The 22,488-nt window shown below is 46.8% G+C and overlaps 2 protein-coding genes across 3 annotated transcripts in view; one reads left to right on the forward strand and one right to left on the reverse strand.

The window, feature by feature from the left end:
- Positions 1-22,488, reverse strand: part of LOC134949690 (uncharacterized) — a 181,469-nt gene that overhangs the window by 154,420 nt on the left and 4,561 nt on the right. The gene's annotated exons all lie outside the window — the stretch shown is intronic.
- Positions 1-22,488, forward strand: part of LOC134949688 (uncharacterized) — a 75,031-nt gene that overhangs the window by 35,768 nt on the left and 16,775 nt on the right. For both annotated transcript variants that reach the window (XM_063938444.1, XM_063938443.1), the window contains one exon: positions 15,492-15,631. In XM_063938444.1, the coding sequence (XP_063794514.1) occupies positions 15,508-15,631 (124 nt within the window). In that variant the 5' untranslated portion in view covers positions 15,492-15,507. The remainder of the gene's footprint in view (positions 1-15,491; positions 15,632-22,488) is intronic.

Consider the following 22,488-nt stretch of genomic DNA (forward strand, 5'->3'; position numbering starts at 1 on the left):
GATGAGAGCTTACACTCTATAGGGGAGGGACAGACAGACAGGAGTGACACAGAGGAGAGACAGTGAGCGAGGAGCATAGAGCGGTGGGTTAGGATGAGAGCTTACACTCTATAGGGGAGGGACAGACAGACAGGAGTGACACAGAGGAGAGACAGTGAGTGAGGAGCATAGAGCAGTGGGTTAGGATGAGAGCTTACACTCTATAGGGGAGGGGAGACAGACAGACAGGGGTGACACAGAGAGGAGAGACAGTGAGTGAGTGAGTGAGTGAGGAGCATAGAGCGGTGGGTTAGGATGAGAGCTCACACTCTATAGGGGAGGGACAGACAGGGGTGACACAGAGGAGAGACAGTGAGTGAGGAGCATAGAGCGGTATGTTAGGAGGAGAGCTTACACTCTATTGGGGAGGGACAGACAGACAGGGGTGACACAGAGGAGAGACAGTGAGTGAGGAGCATAGAGCGGTGGGATAGGATCAGAGCTTACACTCTATAGGGGAGGGACAGACAGGGGTGACACAGAGGAGACAGTGAGTGAGGAGCATAGAGCGGTGGGTTAGGATGAGAGCTTACACTCTATAGGGGAGGGACAGACAGACAGGGGTGACACAGAGGAGACAGTGAGTGAGGAGCATAGAGCGGTGGGTTAGGATGAGAGCTTACACTCTATAGGGGAGGGACAGACAGGCAGGGGTGACACAGAGGAGAGACAGTGAGCGAGGAGCATAGAGCGGTGGGTTAGGATGAGAGCTTACACTCTATAGGGGAGGGACAGACAGACAGGAGTGACACAGAGGAGAGACAGTGAGTGAGGAGCATAGAGCAGTGGGTTAGGATGAGAGCTTACACTCTATAGGGGAGGGGAGACAGACAGACAGACAGGGGTGACACAGAGAGGAGAGACAGTGAGTGAGTGAGTGAGTGAGTGAGTGAGGAGCATAGAGCGGTGGGTTAGGATGAGAGCTCACACTCTATAGGGGAGGGACAGACAGGGGTGACACAGAGGAGAGACAGTGAGTGAGGAGCATAGAGCGGTATGTTAGGAGGAGAGCTTACACTCTATTGGGGAGGGACAGACAGACAGGGGTGACACAGAGGAGAGACAGTGAGTGAGGAGCATAGAGCAGTGGGTTAGGATGAGAGCTTACACTCTATAGGGGAGGGACAGACAGACAGGGGTGACACAGAGGAGAGACAGTGAGTGAGGAGCATAGAGCGGTGGGTTAGGATGAGAGCTTACACTCTATAGGAGAGGGGCAGACAGGGGTGACACAGAGAAAAGAAACAGTGAGTGAGGAGCATAGAGAGGTGGGGGAATGAGAGCTTACACTCTATAGGGAGGGGCAGACAGACAGGGGTGACACAGAGGGGAGACAGTGAGTGAGGAGCATAGAGCAATGGCTAAAAAGAAGCGTGCTTTCAAAACATTTAATCTAATAATGGGGAGGAGTCATTCCAGTATAAGGATTGCAATAAAAAATTGAAAAAAATAATAAGGGCGGCTAAAGTTGTAAAAGAAAAGCAAATCGCTCTAGAGAGTAAAACCAATCCTAAAAAGTTGTTGGTTCCATGTTGGTTCCTTTTAATGACCTTATTTGCTTCAAGGAACTTTTGAATACCGTCCCTTAGAATACCTTCCAATACTTTCCCCACTATAGATGTAAGACTAACTGGTCTATAATTACCTGGTTCAGCTTTGCTCCCCTTTTTGAATATCGGCACTACCTCCGCTATACGCCAGTCTTTGGGAACCATACCCGATTTAACCGAATCCATGAAGATCAAATATAGAGGCCCATTAAAAGTTGAATTGGGATTTGATAGACAATGATAAAATAAAAGCGGAAATACTGAACAGTTTTTCCCCCCTCAGTATTCACCAGGGAGGATCAGACGGTGAGAGTAGTGCATAGCAATAGTGAAGGTAATGACTCTTGGCTTGATGTTTGTTAAAGTGAGGAAGTAGTCCTGGAGAGACTAAGCAACAAGAGGATTTTGGTTACCTGCCGGTAAATCCTTTTCTCGTAGTCCGTAGAGGATGCTGGGGTCCATATTAGTACCATGGGGTATAGATGGGTCCACCAGGAGCCATTGGCACTTTAAGAGTTTAATAGTGTGGGCTGGCTCCTCTCTCTATGCCCCTCCTACCAGACTCAGTCTAGAAACTGTGCCCGAGGAGACAACATACTTCGAGAGAAGGAATTACACAGATAGTGGCGAGATTCATACCAGCTCATACAAACATGAAAATCCGTCCAACATGCCGGAACAACTCAGCAACAGCTGAAACAGTAAACAACACAGAACTTACCTAGGAACCAGGTAACCCTGAACCATAAACCAATGCAGGAAACGAAGTGCTGGGCGGGCGCCCAGCATCCTCTACGGACTAAGAGAAAATAGGATTTTGGTTACCTACCGGTAAATCCTTTTCTCGAACGTCCTAGAGGATGCTGGGGTCCATATTAGTACCATGGGGATGTACCAAAGCTCCCAGTACGGGAGGGAGAGCGTGGAGGCCCCTGCAAGACTGCCTGACCAAACTGGAGGTCATCAGAGGCCAAAGTATCAAACTTGTAAAACTTGGCAAACGTGTTTGACCCAGACCAAGTAGCTGCTTGGCAGAGTTGTATCGCCGAGAAAAGCCTGGGCAGCCGCCCAGGAAAAACCCACTTTACGAGTAGAGTGGGCCTTTACGGATTTCGGACATGGCAATCCTGCCGTGGAATAAGCATGCTGGATAGTGAACCTGATCCAGCGTGAAATCGACTGCTTAGAAGCAGGACATCCAATTTTCTTTGGATCATAGAGGACAAACAGAGAGTCACTTTTCCTATGACGAGCCATCCTCTTCACGTAAATCTTCAAAGTCCTCACCACATTCAAGGCCTTTGAAGTAATTGAGGAGTCAGTAGCCACTGGCACCACAATAGGTTGATGTGGAAAGCCGACACAACCTTAGGTAGGAACTGTGGACGAGTCCTAAGTTCTGTCCTGTCTTCATGGAAGATCAGATAGGGGCTTTTACAAGATAAAGCCCCCAATTCCGACACGCGTCATGCAGAAGCCAAGGCCAACAAGGTGACTGCCTTCCACGTGAGAAACTTGAGATCAGCCTCCTGGAGAGGCTCAAACCAAGCAGATTGTAGGAACTGCAACACCACATCAAGTTCCCATGGAGCCGTAGGTGCCACAAAGGGAGGCTGGATGTGCAGAACCCCTTTCAAAAAGGTCTGAACCTCAGGAAGAACAGCCAATTGTTTTTGGAAGAAGATGGACAAAGCAGAGATCTGGACCTTGATGGAGCCCAGTCTCAGCCCCATATCCACCCCTGCCTGCAGAAAAAGGAGAAAACGACCAAGTTGAAACTCCACCGCCGGAAACTTCTTGGCCTCACACCAAGAAACATATTTCTTCCAAATGCGATGATAATGCTTAGACGTTACCCCCTTCCTGGCCTGTATCAGGGTAGGAATGACCTCACTCGGGATACCCTTCCGAGCTAAGATCTGGTGTTCAACCACCATGCCGTCAAACGACGCCGCTTTAAGTCTTGATAAGCAAACGGCCCCTGCAGAAGCATATCCTCCCGAAGAGGTAAAGGCCGTGGATGTTCCAGCAGAAGATCCAGCAGATCCGCGTACCAAGCCCTCCTTGGCCAGTCCGGAGCAATGAGGATTGCCAGAACCTTCTTCTTCTTACGAGTTGAAGAACCCTTGGTATCAGAGGAAGTGGAGGGAACACATACACTGACTTGAACACCCAAAGGTGTTACCAGTGCGTCCACCGCCACTGCCTGTGGGTCTCTTGACCTGGAACAGTACCTCTGTAGCTTCTTGTTGAGGCGGGAGGCCATCATGTCTATGTGAGGAACCCCCCACCAACCGGTTACCTCCTCGAACACCTCCGGATGGAGGCCCCACTCCCCTAGTGTCACGATCCGGGTATCTGGACGCCATTTCTTACCTATCAGATGCCTCCTAAGGCTGGCTCAGCGCTCCAGGACCGGATCCCATCTGTTATCCTGATGTGCACATTCCCGCATCCTCTCCTGTCTCTCTGGACGCAGTCACAGTAACGCCTTATACATCTGGCATGGCGTCTCCCGCGGCCTCCACCGCCGTCCCTGAGCTTCTGCATTCAGAGTGGCGATTACGTCAGCCGCGGCCTCCGCTGTGTCCGCGTGGTCGGATGTGCATCTGTCAGCCTGGCGTCTCCTGTCTCCGGTGGCCGGCGCCGCCATTACTGTTTTCCAGACCACATGGATTACAATCCAAACTTCCCTCCAAGTGTCTGCATGGGCGCAGCCATCTTGGATTCTGTCAGCTGATCATTCCTACCAATCCGTTGTCAGTATTATTAATTTGCATAATTGCCTAGCCAATGCCTTCCTTGCTGCAGGTATAAATAGGTTGTGCCTGAGCAAGGAAGGCGTCAGTGCTTTGGTTGTCAAACCTAGTTCCAGTTTGTCTCTCTTCTGTGAATGTCTTCCAGGTTCCAGCTCCTGTCTCCAGACTTCTGCTATAGAGACCCGCACCAGCATTCCATCTGCGGTGTAGCCTGACTCTCCGATCCATTCTGGACTCACCTGTTTCCAGCTACAACATCACCTGCTTCCAGCTTAGCTTCCAGCAGTGTACAGCTTCTCTTAAAGGGTCGGTGTCCTTTCTGCAGTTTACCACTCTCCATCGGTATTATTATTTCTCCGCTCTCAAATTCTACATTTCATCTACATTGCATCGCTCTCAAGCTTTATTTATTATTTAACTGGTTCCAGCCAGTATCCACTCCGTGCCAACACCTGTCTGGTTCTAACCAGTACCCACAGCAGCATTTTATCTACAGCAGTCCAGCTTTCCCTGGAACACCAGCTGGTACGACCCTGGGCTTTCCTCATTGCTACAGTTGAGCCTGGTAAGGACTTTCCAACTTGCAGATAATAAGAACTGTCTCATACCACCAGAGCTCTGTGGCCCCTGCCACCCTGTAGTACCCAGGAACTGTATTATTATTTCTCTGCTGATTTTTATGTTACTTTTTACTGCTTCTGTGATGCATGGAGTTTGTCATAAATAAATATCATTGACTTTTACTCAAGTTGTCGTGGTCACGCCTTCGGGCGGTTTCTCTTCATGTTACTTACATGTCCAGGGGTCTGATACAACCTCCCAGGTTCCGGTACATCTCAGCCCCTACAACTGAGGCTGCCTTCCGTCAGCTCAGGCCCTCAGTTGTGACAGTAAGCACTGACCTAATGAATCCAGCCGGAGACCAGGATCAAGCGGCCAGGCCGATGCAAGAACTGGCAGCCCGACTAGAACATCAGGAGGCTGCACAGGGCCACATCATCCGCTGTCTCCAGGATCTCTCTACTCGGCTGGATGGGATTCAGACAACTCTCCGTGGATCAGGCGCTTCTGGTGCGTCAACCACAGTGACTCCAGTTATAACCCCACCCACCTTACCCATTTCTGCTGCACGTCTTCATCTTCCAACGCCAGCAAAATTTGATGGATCTCCAAGATTCTGCAGGGGATTTCTCAACCAGTGTGAGATTCAGTTTGAGCTACAACCTGGCAATTTTCCCAGTGACCGTACAAAAATTGCCTACATCATCTCACTTCTCAGTGGCTCAGCCCTTGACTGGGCATCACCGTTATGGGAGAGGTCCGACACCCTGCTATCTTCTTACACTGCATTCGTGTCAACATTCAGGCGCATCTTCGACGAGCCAGGCCGGGTAACTTCAGCTTCGTCTGAGATTCTCCGTTTACGCCAGGGATCACATACTGTAGGACAATATCTTATACAGTTCCAGATCCTGGCATCTGAACTGGCATGGAACGACGAGGCCCTGTATGCTGCATTCTGGCATGGTTTATCCGAGCGTATTAAAGATGAGTTAGCTACCAGAGACTTACCCTCCAAGTTAGATGAGCTAATCTCACTTTGTACAAAAGTTGACTTACGTTTCAGAGAGAGAGCAACTGAGCGTGGAAGATCATCTGCTCCAAAATCTTCTGCTCCTCCTCCTCGCCAACTGTCACCAACTAAAGATGAACCCATGCAAATTGGCCGTTCCCGTTTAACTCCTGCTGAGCGCCGAAGACGTCTCTCCGAGTCTCTCTGTCTTTATTGTGCAGCTCCGTCTCACACCATTAATGCCTGTCCCAAACGTCCGGGACTCCAAGTCCTAGCTCGTCAAGGAGAGGGCCGGCTAGGAGTAATGATCTCCTCTCCATCTCCTCAAGATTGTAATCTCCCAGTCTCGCTTCAAGTTGCTCAACGTTATCAGAACGTCATTGCCCTCCTGGATTCCGGAGCAGCTGGGAACTTTATTACCGAAGCCTATGTTAAACGGTGGTCCCTACCCACCGAGAGACTTCCTTCCTCCTTTTCCTTAACTGCCGTGGATGGCAGTAAAATTTTTGATACAGTTATTGCTCTAAGGACTCTACCAGTTCGTCTGAGAGTGGGAGTTCTTCATTCCGAACTTATTTCACTTTTAGTGATTCCAAGAGCCACACATCCTGTGGTCCTGGGCCTTCCATGGCTCCGTCTTCACAATCCTACAATTGATTGGACGACTACGCAAATCCTGGCATGGGGTTCCTCCTGTGCTGAGACATGTTTGTTTAAAGTGTTGCCTGTCTGTTCTTCCTCCCCCAGGTCGTCTGATGTTCCACCTCCTCCATATCAAGATTTCACGGATGTGTTCAGTAAAGCTTCTGCTGATATCCTTCCTCCTCATAGAGAATGGGACTGCCCGATTGATCTCGTTCCAGGGAAGGTTCCACCTCGAGGCCGAACTTATCCGTTGTCTCTGCCAGAGACGCATTCTATGGAGGAATACATTAAAGAGAACCTAGCAAAGGGGTCCATTCGACCTTCTTCTTCTCCAGCCGGCGCAGGCTTCTTTTTTGTAAAAAAGAAAGATGGTGGTCTGCGGCCGTGCATCGACTACAGAGGTTTGAACGACATTACCATTAAGAACCGCTATCCTTTACCCCTGATTACTGAGCTCTTTGACAGAGTTAGCGGAGCTACCATCTTTACAAAGCTGGACTTGAGAGGTGCATACAATCTCATCCGGATCCGTGAGGGTGACGAGTGGAAGACCGCATTTAACACCCGTGACGGTCATTATGAGTACCTCGTCATGCCCTTCGGATTGAGCAATGCTCCAGCTGTCTTCCAGCATTTCGTCAATGAGATCTTCAGAGACATTCTATACCGTCATGTCGTGGTCTATCTAGACGATATCCTCATTTTTGCCAACAATTTAGAGGAACATCGTTTTTGGGTAAAGGAGGTTCTGTCCCGTCTCCGTGTCAATCATCTCTATTGCAAATTAGAGAAATGCGTCTTTGAAGTCAAGTCCATTCCGTTTCTAGGGTACATTGTGTCCGGTTCCGGACTAGAGATGGATCCTGAGAAACTACAAGCAATCCAGAATTGGCCGGTACCCTTAACCCTCAAAGGGGTCCAGAGGTTCTTAGGGTTCGCCAATTATTACCGAAAGTTTATACGAGACTTTTCCACCATTGTGGCGCCTATTACTGCTTTCACCAAGAAGGGTGCTAACCCGTCCAAGTGGTCTGAAGAAGCCATGCAAGCTTTTCATCTTTTAAAACAGAGGTTCATCTCTGCGCCTGTCCTGAAACAGCCTGACATCGACTCTCCTTTCATCCTAGAGGTGGATGCCTCCTCCGTTGGAGTAGGAGCGGTGTTATCTCAGAGGGCTAAAGATGGCCATTTACATCCTTGCAGTTTCTTCTCACGGAAGTTCTCCCCAGCGGAGCGCAACTATGCCATTGGCGACCAGGAGTTGCTAGCCATCAAGCTCGCTCTAGAGGAGTGGAGATATCTGTTGGAGGGAGCTTCTCATTCAATCACCATCCTTACAGACCACAAGAACCTTCTATATCTGAAAGGCGCACAATGTCTCAACCCTCGTCAGGCCAGATGGGCACTTTTCTTTTCCAGGTTCGACTTTAAACTCCAGTTCTGTCCGGGCTCTCAGAATCGCAAGGCCGATGCCCTTTCCCGCTCATGGGAGCAAGAAAATGAGTCAGAGTCTTCAGACAAGCATCCTATTATAAATCCGTTGGCATTCTCCACGGTAGGGATGGACTCTACGCCCCCATCAGGGAAAAGTTTTGTGAAGCCGACACTAAGGAAGAAGCTCATGCATTGGGCCCATGCTTCCCGCTTTGCCGGACATACAGGTATCCAAAAAACCCTGGAGTTTATCTCTAGGTCTTATTGGTGGCCAACTCTGAAAAAGGACGTTTTGGAGTTTATTGCATCTTGCCCAAAGTGTGCTCAACATAAAGTATCCCGCCAGTCGCCTGCGGGGCAACTGGTTCCACTATCTGTTCCCCGTCGACCATGGACCCATTTGTCGATGGATTTTATTACAGATTTGCCCATGTGCAACAAGTTTAATACCATCTGGGTGGTAGTTGACCGGTTCACCAAGATGGCACACTTCATTCCTCTCACCGGTCTTCCGTCAGCTTCCAAGTTGGCTCAAGTATTCATACAAGAGATCTTTCGACTCCACGGTCTTCCAGAAGAAATTATCTCAGATCGAGGAGTTCAATTCACAGCCAAATTCTGGCGAAGTTTATGTCAAGCCCTCCAAGTCAAGCTAAAGTTTTCCACGGCTTACCATCCTCAGACCAATGGTCAAACTGAGAGGGTGAATCAGGACTTGGAGTCCTTCCTCCGCATCTATGTGTCCTCCTCTCAAGATGACTGGGTTCAATTACTTCCCTGGGCCGAGTTCTGTCATAACAACCAGTATCATTCTTCATCTTCTTCAACACCATTCTTCACCAACTTTGGATTCCACCCTAAAGTCCCTGAGTTCCAACCGCTTCCAGCAACTTCTGTTCCCGCAGTGGATATCACCTTGCATCAGTTTGCCAATATCTGGAAGAGTGTACGATCAGCTCTGCTCAAGGCATCGTTCAGGTACAAGAAGTTTGCGGATAAGAAGCGTCGAGCAGTTCCTGCTCTCAAGGTGGGTGATCGGGTATGGTTATCCACGAAGAATTTGAGGTTAAGAGTTCCCAGTATGAAGTTTGCACCTCGCTACATCGGTCCTTTTAAAATTGATCAAGTCATCAATCCTGTTGCTTACAGACTCCAGTTGCCTCCCTTCTTAAAGATACCCAGGACGTTCCATGTTTCCCTGTTGAAACCGCTAATCTTGAATCGGTTTCATTCCTCACTTCCTCCAACTCCGAAAGTCCAAACTCAACGAGGCGTTGAGTATGAAGTAGCCAAGATCCTGGACTCACGTCACCGTTACGGTCAACTTCAGTATCTTATTGACTGGAAGGGTTATGGCCCTGAGGAACGTTCATGGACCAATGCTTCTGATGTCCATGCTCCTGCCTTGGTCCGGAGATTCCATTCCAAGTTTCCTCAAAAGCCAAAGAAGTGTCCTGGGGCCACTCCTAAAGGGGGGGGTGCTGTCACGATCCGGGTATCTGGACGCCATTTCTTACCTATCAGATGCCTCCTAAGGCTGGCTCAGCGCTCCAGGACCGGATCCCATCTGTTATCCTGATGTGCACATTCCCGCATCCTCTCCTGTCTCTCTGGACGCAGTCACAGTAACGCCTTATACATCTGGCATGGCGTCTCCCGCGGCCTCCGCCGCCGTCCCTGAGCTTCTGCATTCAGAGTGGCGATTACGTCAGCCGCGGCCTCCGCTGTGTCCGCGTGGTCGGATGTGCATCTGTCAGCCTGGCGTCTCCTGTCTCCGGTGGCCGGCGCCGCCATTACTGTTTTCCAGACCACATGGATTACAATCCAAACTTCCCTCCAAGTGTCTGCATGGGCGCAGCCATCTTGGATTCTGTCAGCTGATCATTCCTACCAATCCGTTGTCAGTATTATTAATTTGCATAATTGCCTAGCCAATGCCTTCCTTGCTGCAGGTATAAATAGGTTGTGCCTGAGCAAGGAAGGCGTCAGTGCTTTGGTTGTCAAACCTAGTTCCAGTTTGTCTCTCTTCTGTGAATGTCTTCCAGGTTCCAGCTCCTGTCTCCAGACTTCTGCTATAGAGACCCGCACCAGCATTCCATCTGCGGTGTAGCCTGACTCTCCGATCCATTCTGGACTCACCTGTTTCCAGCTACAACATCACCTGCTTCCAGCTTAGCTTCCAGCAGTGTACAGCTTCTCTTAAAGGGCCGGTGTCCTTTCTGCAGTTTACCACTCTCCATCGGTATTATTATTTCTCCGCTCTCAAATTCTACATTTCATCTACATTGCATCGCTCTCAAGCTTTATTTATTATTTAACTGGTTCCAGCCAGTATCCACTCCGTGCCAACACCTGTCTGGTTCTAACCAGTACCCACAGCAGCATTTTATCTACAGCAGTCCAGCTTTCCCTGGAACACCAGCTGGTACGACCCTGGGCTTTCCTCATTGCTACAGTTGAGCCTGGTAAGGACTTTCCAACTTGCAGATAATAAGAACTGTCTCATACCACCAGAGCTCTGTGGCCCCTGCCACCCTGTAGTACCCAGGAACTGTATTATTATTTCTCTGCTGATTTTTATGTTACTTTTTACTGCTTCTGTGATGCATGGAGTTTGTCATAAATAAATATCATTGACTTTTACTCAAGTTGTCGTGGTCACGCCTTCGGGCGGTTTCTCTTCATGTTACTTACATGTCCAGGGGTCTGATACAACCTCCCAGGTTCCGGTACATCTCAGCCCCTACAACTGAGGCTGCCTTCCGTCAGCTCAGGCCCTCAGTTGTGACACCTAGATGGAGATCGTGTCTGCTGAGGAAGTCTGCTTCCCAGTTGTCTACGCCCGGAATGAAGATTGCCGACATCGCCACCGCGTGCCTTTCTGCCCAGATGAGGATCTTTGACACCTCTGCGATGGCAGCTCTGCTCTTCGTTCCACCTTGTCGGTTTATGTAGACCATTCTGGCTCTCTAGCTGGGATCTGTGCTAAAACTGTGCAATCCTGATTACATGGTATGGAGTCCTCCTGGGAGGACAAATCCTCTGCAGCATATGACACATTGTCCCTAGACATGTTACCACACACACACACACACACACACACACACACACACACACACACACACACACACACACACACACACACCACCCCACAAACACACAGTATTTTGTAGGCAGAGTTTCCCCCCAAGAAAGGCAGAGAGACACAGAGATTGGAGCCAACCCACACACAGCGCTTTTTAGGCAAAGGGAGCCCCTTCCCAGCGCTGACTGTGTCCCTTAATAGGTGACACAGCCTATTATGCAGCCTCCCCTCCCTTCTACAGCCCCCCTGGTACCGTACAGACTGCTGGAGAAAGCTCTAGAGGGACCTGGATCCAGTGGATAGCGACTGCAGGCAGGAAAAATGCCGCTGAATGTTGCTGGGTCCGCTGTGAGGAGAAGCTCCGCCCCCTTCAATGGCGCCGGCTTCCCGCTCTCAAGAAGATTATACTGGCCTGGAGGATTTGGCTGACCTGGATCCGCAGACCCCGACATGCAGGAAACGACCAGTGCAGGGTCCGGAGCTGGCCCAAGGCGCTTTCCCCCAGCGCTGCACCAAGGTACCTCTGAGCCATCCAGGAGCGTGGTTAAGAGTGCGCGCCTAACCCTCTAGCCGCCCCCTTCACACTGTTCCCCCGCTTGCAAGGGGGGACAGTGACTCACTCGCCATCTTCAGCTCCTGAGGGGGTGGCGGCCAGCTGGCGGGGCGCGATCGGACCCCTCTGGAGCTAGTGCCCAGTCAGCGGGAGCAGTGGCTCAAGACCCCGCGGGGCGGACACTGCTCCCCCCCCCCTCAGTCCCACGCTGCAGGGAGGCTGTTGCCAACATCCTCCCTGTAAAATAAAAAAACTGAAAAGGAAGAAATAAACTCTTTTACTAAGAGAACTCTGTAGAGCTCCCCTAGTTGTGACCGGCTCCTACTGGCACATTTTCTAAACTGAGTCTGGTAGGAGGAGAATAGAGGGAGGAGCCAGCCCACACTATTAAACTCTTAGAGTGCCAATGGCTCCTGGTGGACCCGTCTATACCCCATGGTACTAATATGGACCCCAGCATCCTCTAGGACGTTAGAGAAATAAAGATTAATAAATCACCAGGCCCAGATAGTTTTCATTCGAAGGTTATTATGGAGCTTAGGTCGCAGCTAGCAAAACCCCTGTATTTGATTTTCCATAGTTTAATTAGATCAGGCATGGTACCAAAGGATTGGCGCATAGCTGAGGTAGTGCCTTTATTTAAAAAGGGAACTAAAAAGAATCCTGGGAACTATAGACCAGTTAGTTTAACCTCTATAGTAGGTAAAATATTGGAAGGTATTTTGAGGGATAGCATAGAGGATTATCTGCAGACTAATAAGATTATTAGCAAGAGTCAGCATGGGTTTGTGAGGGAAAGATCATGTCAAACCAACTTAATTAGCTTCTACGAGGAAGTGAGCGAGAATCTTCACCAGGGAAAAGCAGTGGACGTGGTGTATTTAGATTTTGCAAAAGCCTTCGATACAGTGCCTCACAGGAGACTGATTATCAAATTAAGAGAACTTGACCTAGGATATACTATTTGTACATGGATAGGTAATTGGCTGGATAACAGAGTACAACGAGTAGTGGTCAACGGGATGTTCTCCAGCTGGGCACCAGTAGTCAGCAGAATACCACAAGGGTCCGTCATTCCGAGTTGATCGCTAGCTGAAAATGTTCGCTGCGCAGCGATGATGCAAAAAAGGCACTTCTGCGCTTGCGTATGCGGCGCAATGCGCACGCGCGACATACTTTCACAACGGCCGAAGTAGTTTAACACAAGGTCTAGCGAAGCTTTTCAGTTGCACTGCTGGCCGCAGAGTGATTGATAGGAAAGGGGCGTTTCTGGGTGTCAACTGACGGTTTTCAGGGAGTGTTCGAAAAATCACAGGCGTGCCAGGAAAAACGCAGGTATGGCTGGGCGAACGTAGGGCGTGTTCGTGACGTCAAAACAGGAACTGAACAGTCTGAAGTGATCGCAAGCGCTGAGTAGGTCTGGAGCTACTCTGAAACTGCACAATTTTTTTTGTAGTCGCTCTGAGATCCTTTCGTTCGCACTTCTGCTAAGCTAAGATACACTCCTAGAGGGCGGCGACTTAGCGTTTGCACGGCAGCTAAAAGCAGCTAGCGAGCGATCAACTCGGAATAACCCCCTTGGCCCGCTACTGTTCAACATATTTATTAATGATCTAGGAATAGGCCTGGAAAGCACAGTGTCAATCTTTGCAGATGATACTAAACTGTGTAAGGTAATTAATTTAGAAAGCGATGTGGAGTCTCTACAGAATGACTTATCTAAACTTGAAACCTGGGCATCTAAATGGGGAATGAGGTTCAATATAGAAAAATGCAAAGTTATGCATTTTGGGACAAAAAACACACTTGCATCCTACACTGTAAATGGGGAAAATATAGGGGAAACTGTGGTGGAAAAAGATTTGGGGGTACTCATAGATAATAGGCTTAATAACACTACACAATGTCAAACTGCAGCAAAGAAGGCAAGTAAAGTGCTAGCGTGCATAAAACGGGGCATTGAGAAAAGGGACGAAGAGTTCAAAGGCGCGCTACTACATTGATTAAAGGGTTACAGACTCTGGAGTACGAGGAAAGACTTACTAGGTTATATATGTATATACTGGAAAAGAGGCGCCTAAGAGGAGACATTATTTATATCTTCATATATGTAAAGGGTCATTACAAGGAATTAGCAGGGGATTTGTTTATTAAAATAACTCTGTATAGGACACGTGGGCACTTGCTGAGGCTAGAGGAGAGGAAATTCTATACACAACGTAGGAAAGGGTTCTTCACGGTAAGGGCAATAAAGATTTGGAACTCCCTGCCGGAGAAGGTAATAATGGCGGACTCTGTAAATGCATTTAAAAACGGATTGGACAAATTTCTAACTGGAAAAAGTATCCAGGGCTATAGCATTTAATATAGGGGGTCATTCAAACCAGATCGCTGCTGTGCGTTTTCGCACAGCAGCGATCAGGTCTGAAGTGTGCATGTGCCGGTGCCACAGTGCGCCGACGCATGGCTGACAGCCGACGGCTGTCAGCCTAGTGATCGCCTCTGCCTGATTGACAGGGAGAGGCATTCGCTGGGTGGGAGGGGGTGGGACGGCGGCATTAAGCCAACGTTTAGGGGGTGCGGTCCAGCCAACACAGGCGTGGTCGGACTGTGCCGGGCCACGGCGGGTGCGCGACGAGTAGCTCCTGGCCAGCGCGCAGGAGCTGCGCTGGTTAGGGGCTACTCCTGAAGTACAAAAGCATCGCCGCTGACATGCGGGGTGGACTAGCCCTGCGCTGGGCGTTACCCTGCATGTCTGTGTGCCTGATCGTATCCCTGCGGGTCAGGTCTGAATTAGGCCCATAGTGACATTGATCTGGGAGCGGTAGAATCGTAGTAAACCATTACTCCAGCAGGCGCATTATAATATGCACAGCGTAACACAGAATACAGCTTGTACCCGATGGGCATTTTACCTCTTTTCCACCTCACTGACTATGTAACTATGTAATATGAGCATTATCACATGCCCGTTCTCTCTGCGCATACATTTGTCATAACCACTCACTGTAGCCTGGTGCCGGTGGCTGATGAGAAAACAAATCTGCTGTTCAGATTACTCTTCAAGGAAAACAAATTCTGTTTCAGACGTATTCACTTCTTAAGCACTTTCCATCCGGAGATAAACGTATGATTGTATTTCTGTGACCGTGTGATCATATTGTATCTGTCATCACCTACAGACACTTCTCTGCACTACCGGCAGATAATCGCAGTGAAGCTGCGGATGGGCCTACGCCCGTTTTTCTAGTGTAACATATGCTAATTTGTACTGCGCATGCCACAATAAAATGCGCACTCCTATGTCCGTATGCGGATTTGGTGAAGTGTAACATAGTGGAGTAACGTAAGGCAGGTTGGTATAACCCACACAGAGACACAGGTACGTCTGTCAGTAGCCAGCTGCTTCTGATTGGCTGATTATGGACCTATCACTGATGCCCATGGCCGTGCCTATATTATATGACACAATGGGTGAGTTTTATCATTCATGTTTTGTTTCTTTATCTTGTAAGGCGGAATATTAGAGCTGCTCTATTATAAGTACATAAAACAAGGCGGCGAGTACTGAATGTATTTTGCTAGTAAAACAACGGTTATTAATCATTCCTGTGCTTATGGCCCGGGCGGGTGTCAGTGTATCTGGGTGTAAGCACATAAGTCGGGTCCACATGCGACTAGAGGAAAAATGGCTGCGGCTCAGCACGCGGTGTACATACGCTATTTGTACAGGGCGGTCTGTTCCTGCATGCACGTGTCATCAGTTCCTGTGTCTCCAGCTGAAAGTGCAGCAAGATGTTCCATTTAGCTGATGCCTATATAGATTCCTTTCATTGACGCGGTTTCTCCTCAGATTCCCATCTGCAGACATGAAATCTCCGCTGCGCGAGGTGGGAGCAGCAAGTACAGAGGAGGAAGAGAGGCGCAAAGAAAGCGAGACAGAGCCCAGCGTCAAACATCAGACGCGGAGTGAGAAGGATTCTGGCTACTCAGGTACATGGCTGACCTATAACACAGAGCATCCATCTTATCCCACATACCCCGTACTATTCCCATAGCTGGTCCTGTTCCACTCACACGTACCCTAACAAGCGTCATGCCAGAGACTTCTGTGAGAATAATGCACCGCACACACTATGACGAGATAATAATGTTCTCTGTTTTATGCCATTAACTCTACATCACTGTGAGACAGACCGGTATCCCCCTGAGATAACCCACCCAAATACTATCTACATACAAGATTTCCTATATATGGCATAGACAAACCCCACCATAAAAGAGAGCAACCTTCCTACACTACCACCCTCACCATCTTCTCTCTCTAATCCTCCACTATTATCTCCTATCTCTAATCCTTCACTACTACCCTCACCATCTTCTATCTCTAATCCTCCACTAACATTATCTCCTATCTCTAATCCTTCACTGATATCTACACTACCATCCTCACCATCTTCTATCTCTAATCCTCCACTAACATCTCCTATCTCTAATCCTTCACTGATATCTACACTACCATCCTCACCATCTTCTATCTCTAATCCTCCACTAACATTATCTCCTATCTCTAATCCTTAACTAACACCCTCACCATCTTCTCTCTCTAATCCTCCACTAACATCTCCTATCTCTAATCCTTCACTAACACCTAGACTATCACCCTCACCATCTTCTCTCTCTAATCCTCCACTATTATCTCCTATCTCTAATCCTTCACTAATATCTACACTACCATCCTCACCATCTTCTATCTCTAATCCTCCACTAACATTATCTCCTATCTCTAATCCTTCACTAACACCTAGACTATCACCCTCACCATCTTCTCTCTCTAATCCTCCACTATTATCTCCTATCTCTAATCCTTCACTAATATCTACACTACCATCCTCACCATCTTCTATCTCTATTCCTCCACTAACATTATCTCCTATCTCTAATCCTTCACTAACACCCTCACCATCTTCTATCTCTAATCCTCCACTATTATCTCCTACCTTTAATCCTTCACTAACTCCTACACTACCACCTTCACCATCTTCTCTATCTAATCCTCCACTAACATCTCCTATCTCTAATCCTTCACTAATATCTACACTACCACCCTAACCATCTTCTCTATCTAATCCTCCACTAACATCTCCTATCTCTAATCCTTCACTACTACCCTCACCATCTTCTATTTCTAATCCTCCACTAACATTATCTCCTACCTCTAATCCTTCACTAATATCTACACTACCATCCTCACCATCTTCTATCTCTAATCCTCCACTATTATCTCCTATCTCTAATCCTTCACTAACACCTACACTACCACCTTCACCATCTTCTCTATCTAATCCTCCACTAACATGTCCTATCTCTAATCCTTCACTAATATCTACACTACCACCCTAACCATCTTCTCTATCTAATCCTCCACTAACATCTCCTATCTCTAATCCTTCACTACTACCCTCACCATCTTCTATTTCTAATCATCCACTAACATTATCTCCTATCTCTAATCCTTCACTAACACCTACACTATCACCCTCACCATCTTCTCTATCTAATCCTCCACTAAAAATATCTCCTATCTCGAATCCTTCACTAACTCCTACACTATCACCCTCACCATCTTCTCTATCTAACCTCCACTAATATTATTTCTTATCTCTAATCCTTCACGAACATCTACACTACCATCGTCACACCTTCTCTATCTAATCCTCCACTAACATTATCTCATATCTCTAATCCTTCACTAACACCTACACTACCACCCTCACAATCTTCTCTATCTAATCCTCCACTAACATCTCCTATCTCTAATACTTCACTACCACCCTCACCATCTTCTATCTCTAATCCTCCACTAACATTATCTCCTATCGCTAATCCTTCACTAACACCAACACTAACACCCTCACCATCTTCACTATCTAATCTTCTACTAACATTATCTCCTATCTCTAATCCTTCACTAACACCTACACTACCACCCTCACCATCTTCTATCTCTAATCCTCCACTATTATCTCATCTCTAATCCTTCACTGATATCTACACTACCATCCTCACCAGCTTCTATCTCTAATTCTCCACTAACATTATCTCCTATCTCTAATCCTTCACTAACACCTACACTACCATCCTCACCATCTTCTCTCTCTAATTCTCCACTAACATTATCTCCTATCTCTAATCCTTCACTAACACCCTCACCATCTTCTCTCTCTAATCCTCCACTAACATTATCTCCTATCTCTAATCCTTCACTAACACCTACACTACCATCCTCACCATCTTCTCTCTCTAATCCTCCACTAACATCTCCTATCTCCAATCCTTCACTACCACTCTCAACGTTTTCTCTCTCTAATCCTTCACTAACACCTACACTACCACCCTCACCATCTTCTCTATCTAATCCTCCACTAACATTATCTCCTATCTCTAATCCTTCACTAACACCTACACTACCATCCTCACATCTTCTCTCTCTAATCCTCCACTAATGTCCACATTGCTACCCTCATAATTTCCTATCTCTAATCCTTCACTACCACCCTCACCATTTTCTCTCTAATCCTTCACTAACATTATCTCCTATCTCTAATCCATTACTAACACCTACACTACCATCCTCCCCATCTTCTATCTCTAATCCTCCACTAACATTATCTCCTACCTCTAATCCTTCACTACCATCCTCGCCACCTTCACTCTCTAATCCTTCACTAATATCTACCACTACCACCCTCACCATCTTCTCTCTAATCCTCCACTAACATTATCTCCTATCTCTAATCCTCTACTAATATCTACATTTCTACCCTCATTATTTCCTATCTTTAATCCTTCACTAACACCTACACTATCATTCTCACATCTTCTCTATCTAATCCTCCACTAATATTATCTCTCTCTAATCCTTCACTAACATCTACACTACCATCCTCAAATCTTCTCTATCTCATCCTCCACTAATATTATCTCCTATCGCTAATCCTTCACTAACATCTATACTACCATCCTCAAATCTTCTCTATCTAACCTCCACTAATATTATTTCTTATCTCTAATCCTTCACGAACATCTACACTACCATCGTCACACCTTCTCTATCTAATCCTTCACTAACATTGTCATATCTCTAATCCTTCACTAACACTTACACTACCACCCCCACCATCTTCTCTATCTAATCCTTCACTAACATTATCTCCTATCTCTAATCCTTCACTAACACCTACGCTGCTACCCCACCATCTTCTCTAATCCTCAACTAACATTATCTCCTATCTCTAATCCTTCACTAACACCTTCACTACCACCCTCATCTCTCTCTAATCCTCTACTAACATTATCTCCTATCTGTAACCCTTCACTAACACCTACATTGCCATCCTTACATCTTCACTATCTAATCCTTCGCTAACTTTATCTCCTATCTCTAATCATTCACTAACATCTACACTACCACCCTCACCATCTTCTCTCTCTAATTCTCCACTAACATTATCCCTATCCTTCACCAGCACCTACACTACCACCCTCACAATCTTCTCTATATAATCCTCCACTAACATTATCTCTATCTCTAATCATTCACTAACACCTACACTACCACCCTCACCATCTTCTCTCTCTAATCCTCCACTAACATTATCTTCTATCCTTGACTAACACCTACACTATCATCCTCACTCATCTGTGAGGACCCCCAGGTCTATGTGTGCACCAAACGGGCCTATACCTCACGCAGGGCACCCTGGTTCCTTCTCCGAGTCCTACAGGTTGTACAGGACACACTATAGCAATGGTACAAAATGATACCTTTATTTTACACACACCAGATATACATGTACAATCAGTAAATACAATTAGAATGGCCATCTGTATTAATGCCACTCTGAGAATCTTGCCATGTCCCAGCCACATGAGCCTGTGGAGTCCCCGGGACAACAGCTGAGACTCCCCACTTCTGGCATCTAAGCCTTCAGGAACTGCACTTCCTCCCTAGTCCCTGCCACCATGGATTGGCTGGCCTCTGCATTCCAACATATAAGGCAATTCCAGGGCCATATGCTGTAACCAGGTACATTCCACAGCAGGTGGGGCTCTGGCTAGAAGTGGTCAGCAGCCCAGGCACTGGTCTCCTGGATACACATGACAGGGAGAGGTGGATGTTCTCTTCCCAAGCATCCTTACACCACATATCACAGAAAACCACACATTGCAAAGCACAATGCCATATCAATATATAGTCAAGTCTAAACATGTCACATGCATCTGTAAGTAATGGGATGTAGTTATGTGATCGCAGCGGCTGAGTACGTTCTGGGCAACTCGGAAACGGAACAACGTTTTTTTGTACTGCCCGGCTGCACATGCGATCGCACACTTGCAAAGAAAACATACACTCCCCTATATGCGTGACTATCTGATCGCAGCACTGCAAAAAATAGCTAGCGAGCGATCAACTCGGAATGACCCCCAATATTCTCTGATAGGCACAACCATATAACAAGAGGGACCATTTCCCACACCTAATACATATAGAAAATGACCCTCTCCTATTTGCCAGTTCTCCCTGCCTTCATATGCTGAGAAGCAGGAACAAGCTGTAAAAAGTAAACTCTCTGGCTTACTACTCAGGAATGAGCCAAACTGCAGGTTTGGTAATAATCTCAGGGGCCAGTTAGTAGATGACGTGACGATCCATCTCTAATCATCCACTAACATCTACATTGCTACCTTCATTATCTCCTCTCTCTAATCCTTCACTAACACCTACAGTACCATCCTCAAATCTACTCTTTCTAATCCTAACATCTACACCACCCTCACTACTAACATCTACACTACCCTCATCATCTCCTATCTCTAATCCTTCACTAACACCTACAGTACCATCCTCAAATCTGCTCTATCTAATCCTAACATCTACACCACCCTCACTACTAACATCTACACTACCCTCATCATCTCCTATCTCTAATCCTTCACTAACACCTACAGTACCATCCTCAAATCTGCTCTATCTAATCATAACATCTACACCACCCTCACTACTAACATCTACACTACCCTCATCATCTCCTATCTCTAATCCTTCACTAACACCTACAGTACCATCCTCAAATCTGCTCTATCTAATCCTAACATCTACACCACCCTCACTACTAACATCTACACTACCCTCATCATCTCCTATCTCTAAATCTTCACTACTAATATCTACACTACCACCCCATCATCTCATCTCTAATCATGTAACATCCACACTAGTACCTTAATTGATCTCTAATCCTTCACTACAGCTACACTACTACCCTCATCATCTATCTCTAATTATCCACCAACATCTACAGTACACTACTACCCTCATCAGTTCCTATCTCTAATTCTCCACTTCCACCCTTATCATCTCCTCTAATCCTCCACTAATATCTGCATTACCACCCTCATCATCTAACTTTAATCCAATACTAACATCTACACTACCACCATCATCTCATATCTCTAATCCCCCACTACATATACACTGCCACCCTCTTAATTTCCTCTCTAGTCCTCGACTAACGTCTGTCCTGCCACTCTCAATATATATCTCTAATCCACCATTACTAACATCTGTACTACTAGCCATATCAGCTCTCTTTTATACTCCACTACTAACATCTACAGTACCACCCTCATCATATCTTATATCTAATACTCCACTGCTAATATCTACACTACCACCTCCTGATCTCGTATCTCTAATTATCCACCACTACCCTCAGTATCTCTTATAATCCTCCAAACTACTAACCTCATCATCTGCCATCTCTAATAATTCACTAACAGCATATACACTTCTGTCCCATCACCTATCTCTAATCCTCCACTACTATCCCCATCATCTCCAGTCACCCACTGCTAATATCTACACCACCCTCATCCTGTCTCAACTCTAATTCTCCAATACTAACAGCATCTACACTACCACCCCATCATCTTCTATCTCTAATCTAGCAATACTAACATTTACACTACCACCCCCATCATATATCTCTAATCCTACACTACCACCCTCATTCTATCCTATCTCTAATCTTCCACTAACATCTACACTACCACCCCCATCATCTACCTCTAATCCTACACTACCACCCTCATTCTATCCTATCTCTAATCTTCCATTAACATCTACACTACCACCCCCATCATCTACCTCTAATCCTTCACTACACACATCTACACTACCACCCTCATCATCTCTCTAATCCTACACTACCACCCTCATTCTATCATATCTCTAATCTTCCATTAACATCTACACTACCACCCCCATCATCTACCTCTAATCATACACTACCACCCTCATCATAGCCTATCTCTAATCTTCCACTAAAATATACACTACCACCATCATCTAATAATCCACTAACATCTACACTACCACCCCATCATCTACATCTAATCCTACACTACCACCCTCATTCTAGCCTCTCTCTAATCTTCCACTAACATGTACACTACCACCCCCATCATCTACCTCTAATCCTTCACTACACACATCTACACTACCACCCTCATCCTCTTTCATTTTACACTACCACCCTCATCATATCCTATTGCTAATCTTCCACTAACATCTACACTGCCACCCCCATCATCTACCTCTAATCATACACTACCACCCTCATCATAGCCTATCTCTAATCTTCCACTAACATCTACACTACCATCATCTAATAATCCACTAACATCTACACTACCACTCTACTCATATCCTATCTCTAATCTTCCACTAACATTTACACTACCACCCCATCATCTACCTCTAATCCTTAACTACCACCCTCATTCTA

Source organism: Pseudophryne corroboree, chromosome 8 (genome assembly GCF_028390025.1).
Source record: "Pseudophryne corroboree isolate aPseCor3 chromosome 8, aPseCor3.hap2, whole genome shotgun sequence".
NCBI classification, from domain to species: Eukaryota; Metazoa; Chordata; class Amphibia; order Anura; family Myobatrachidae; genus Pseudophryne; species Pseudophryne corroboree.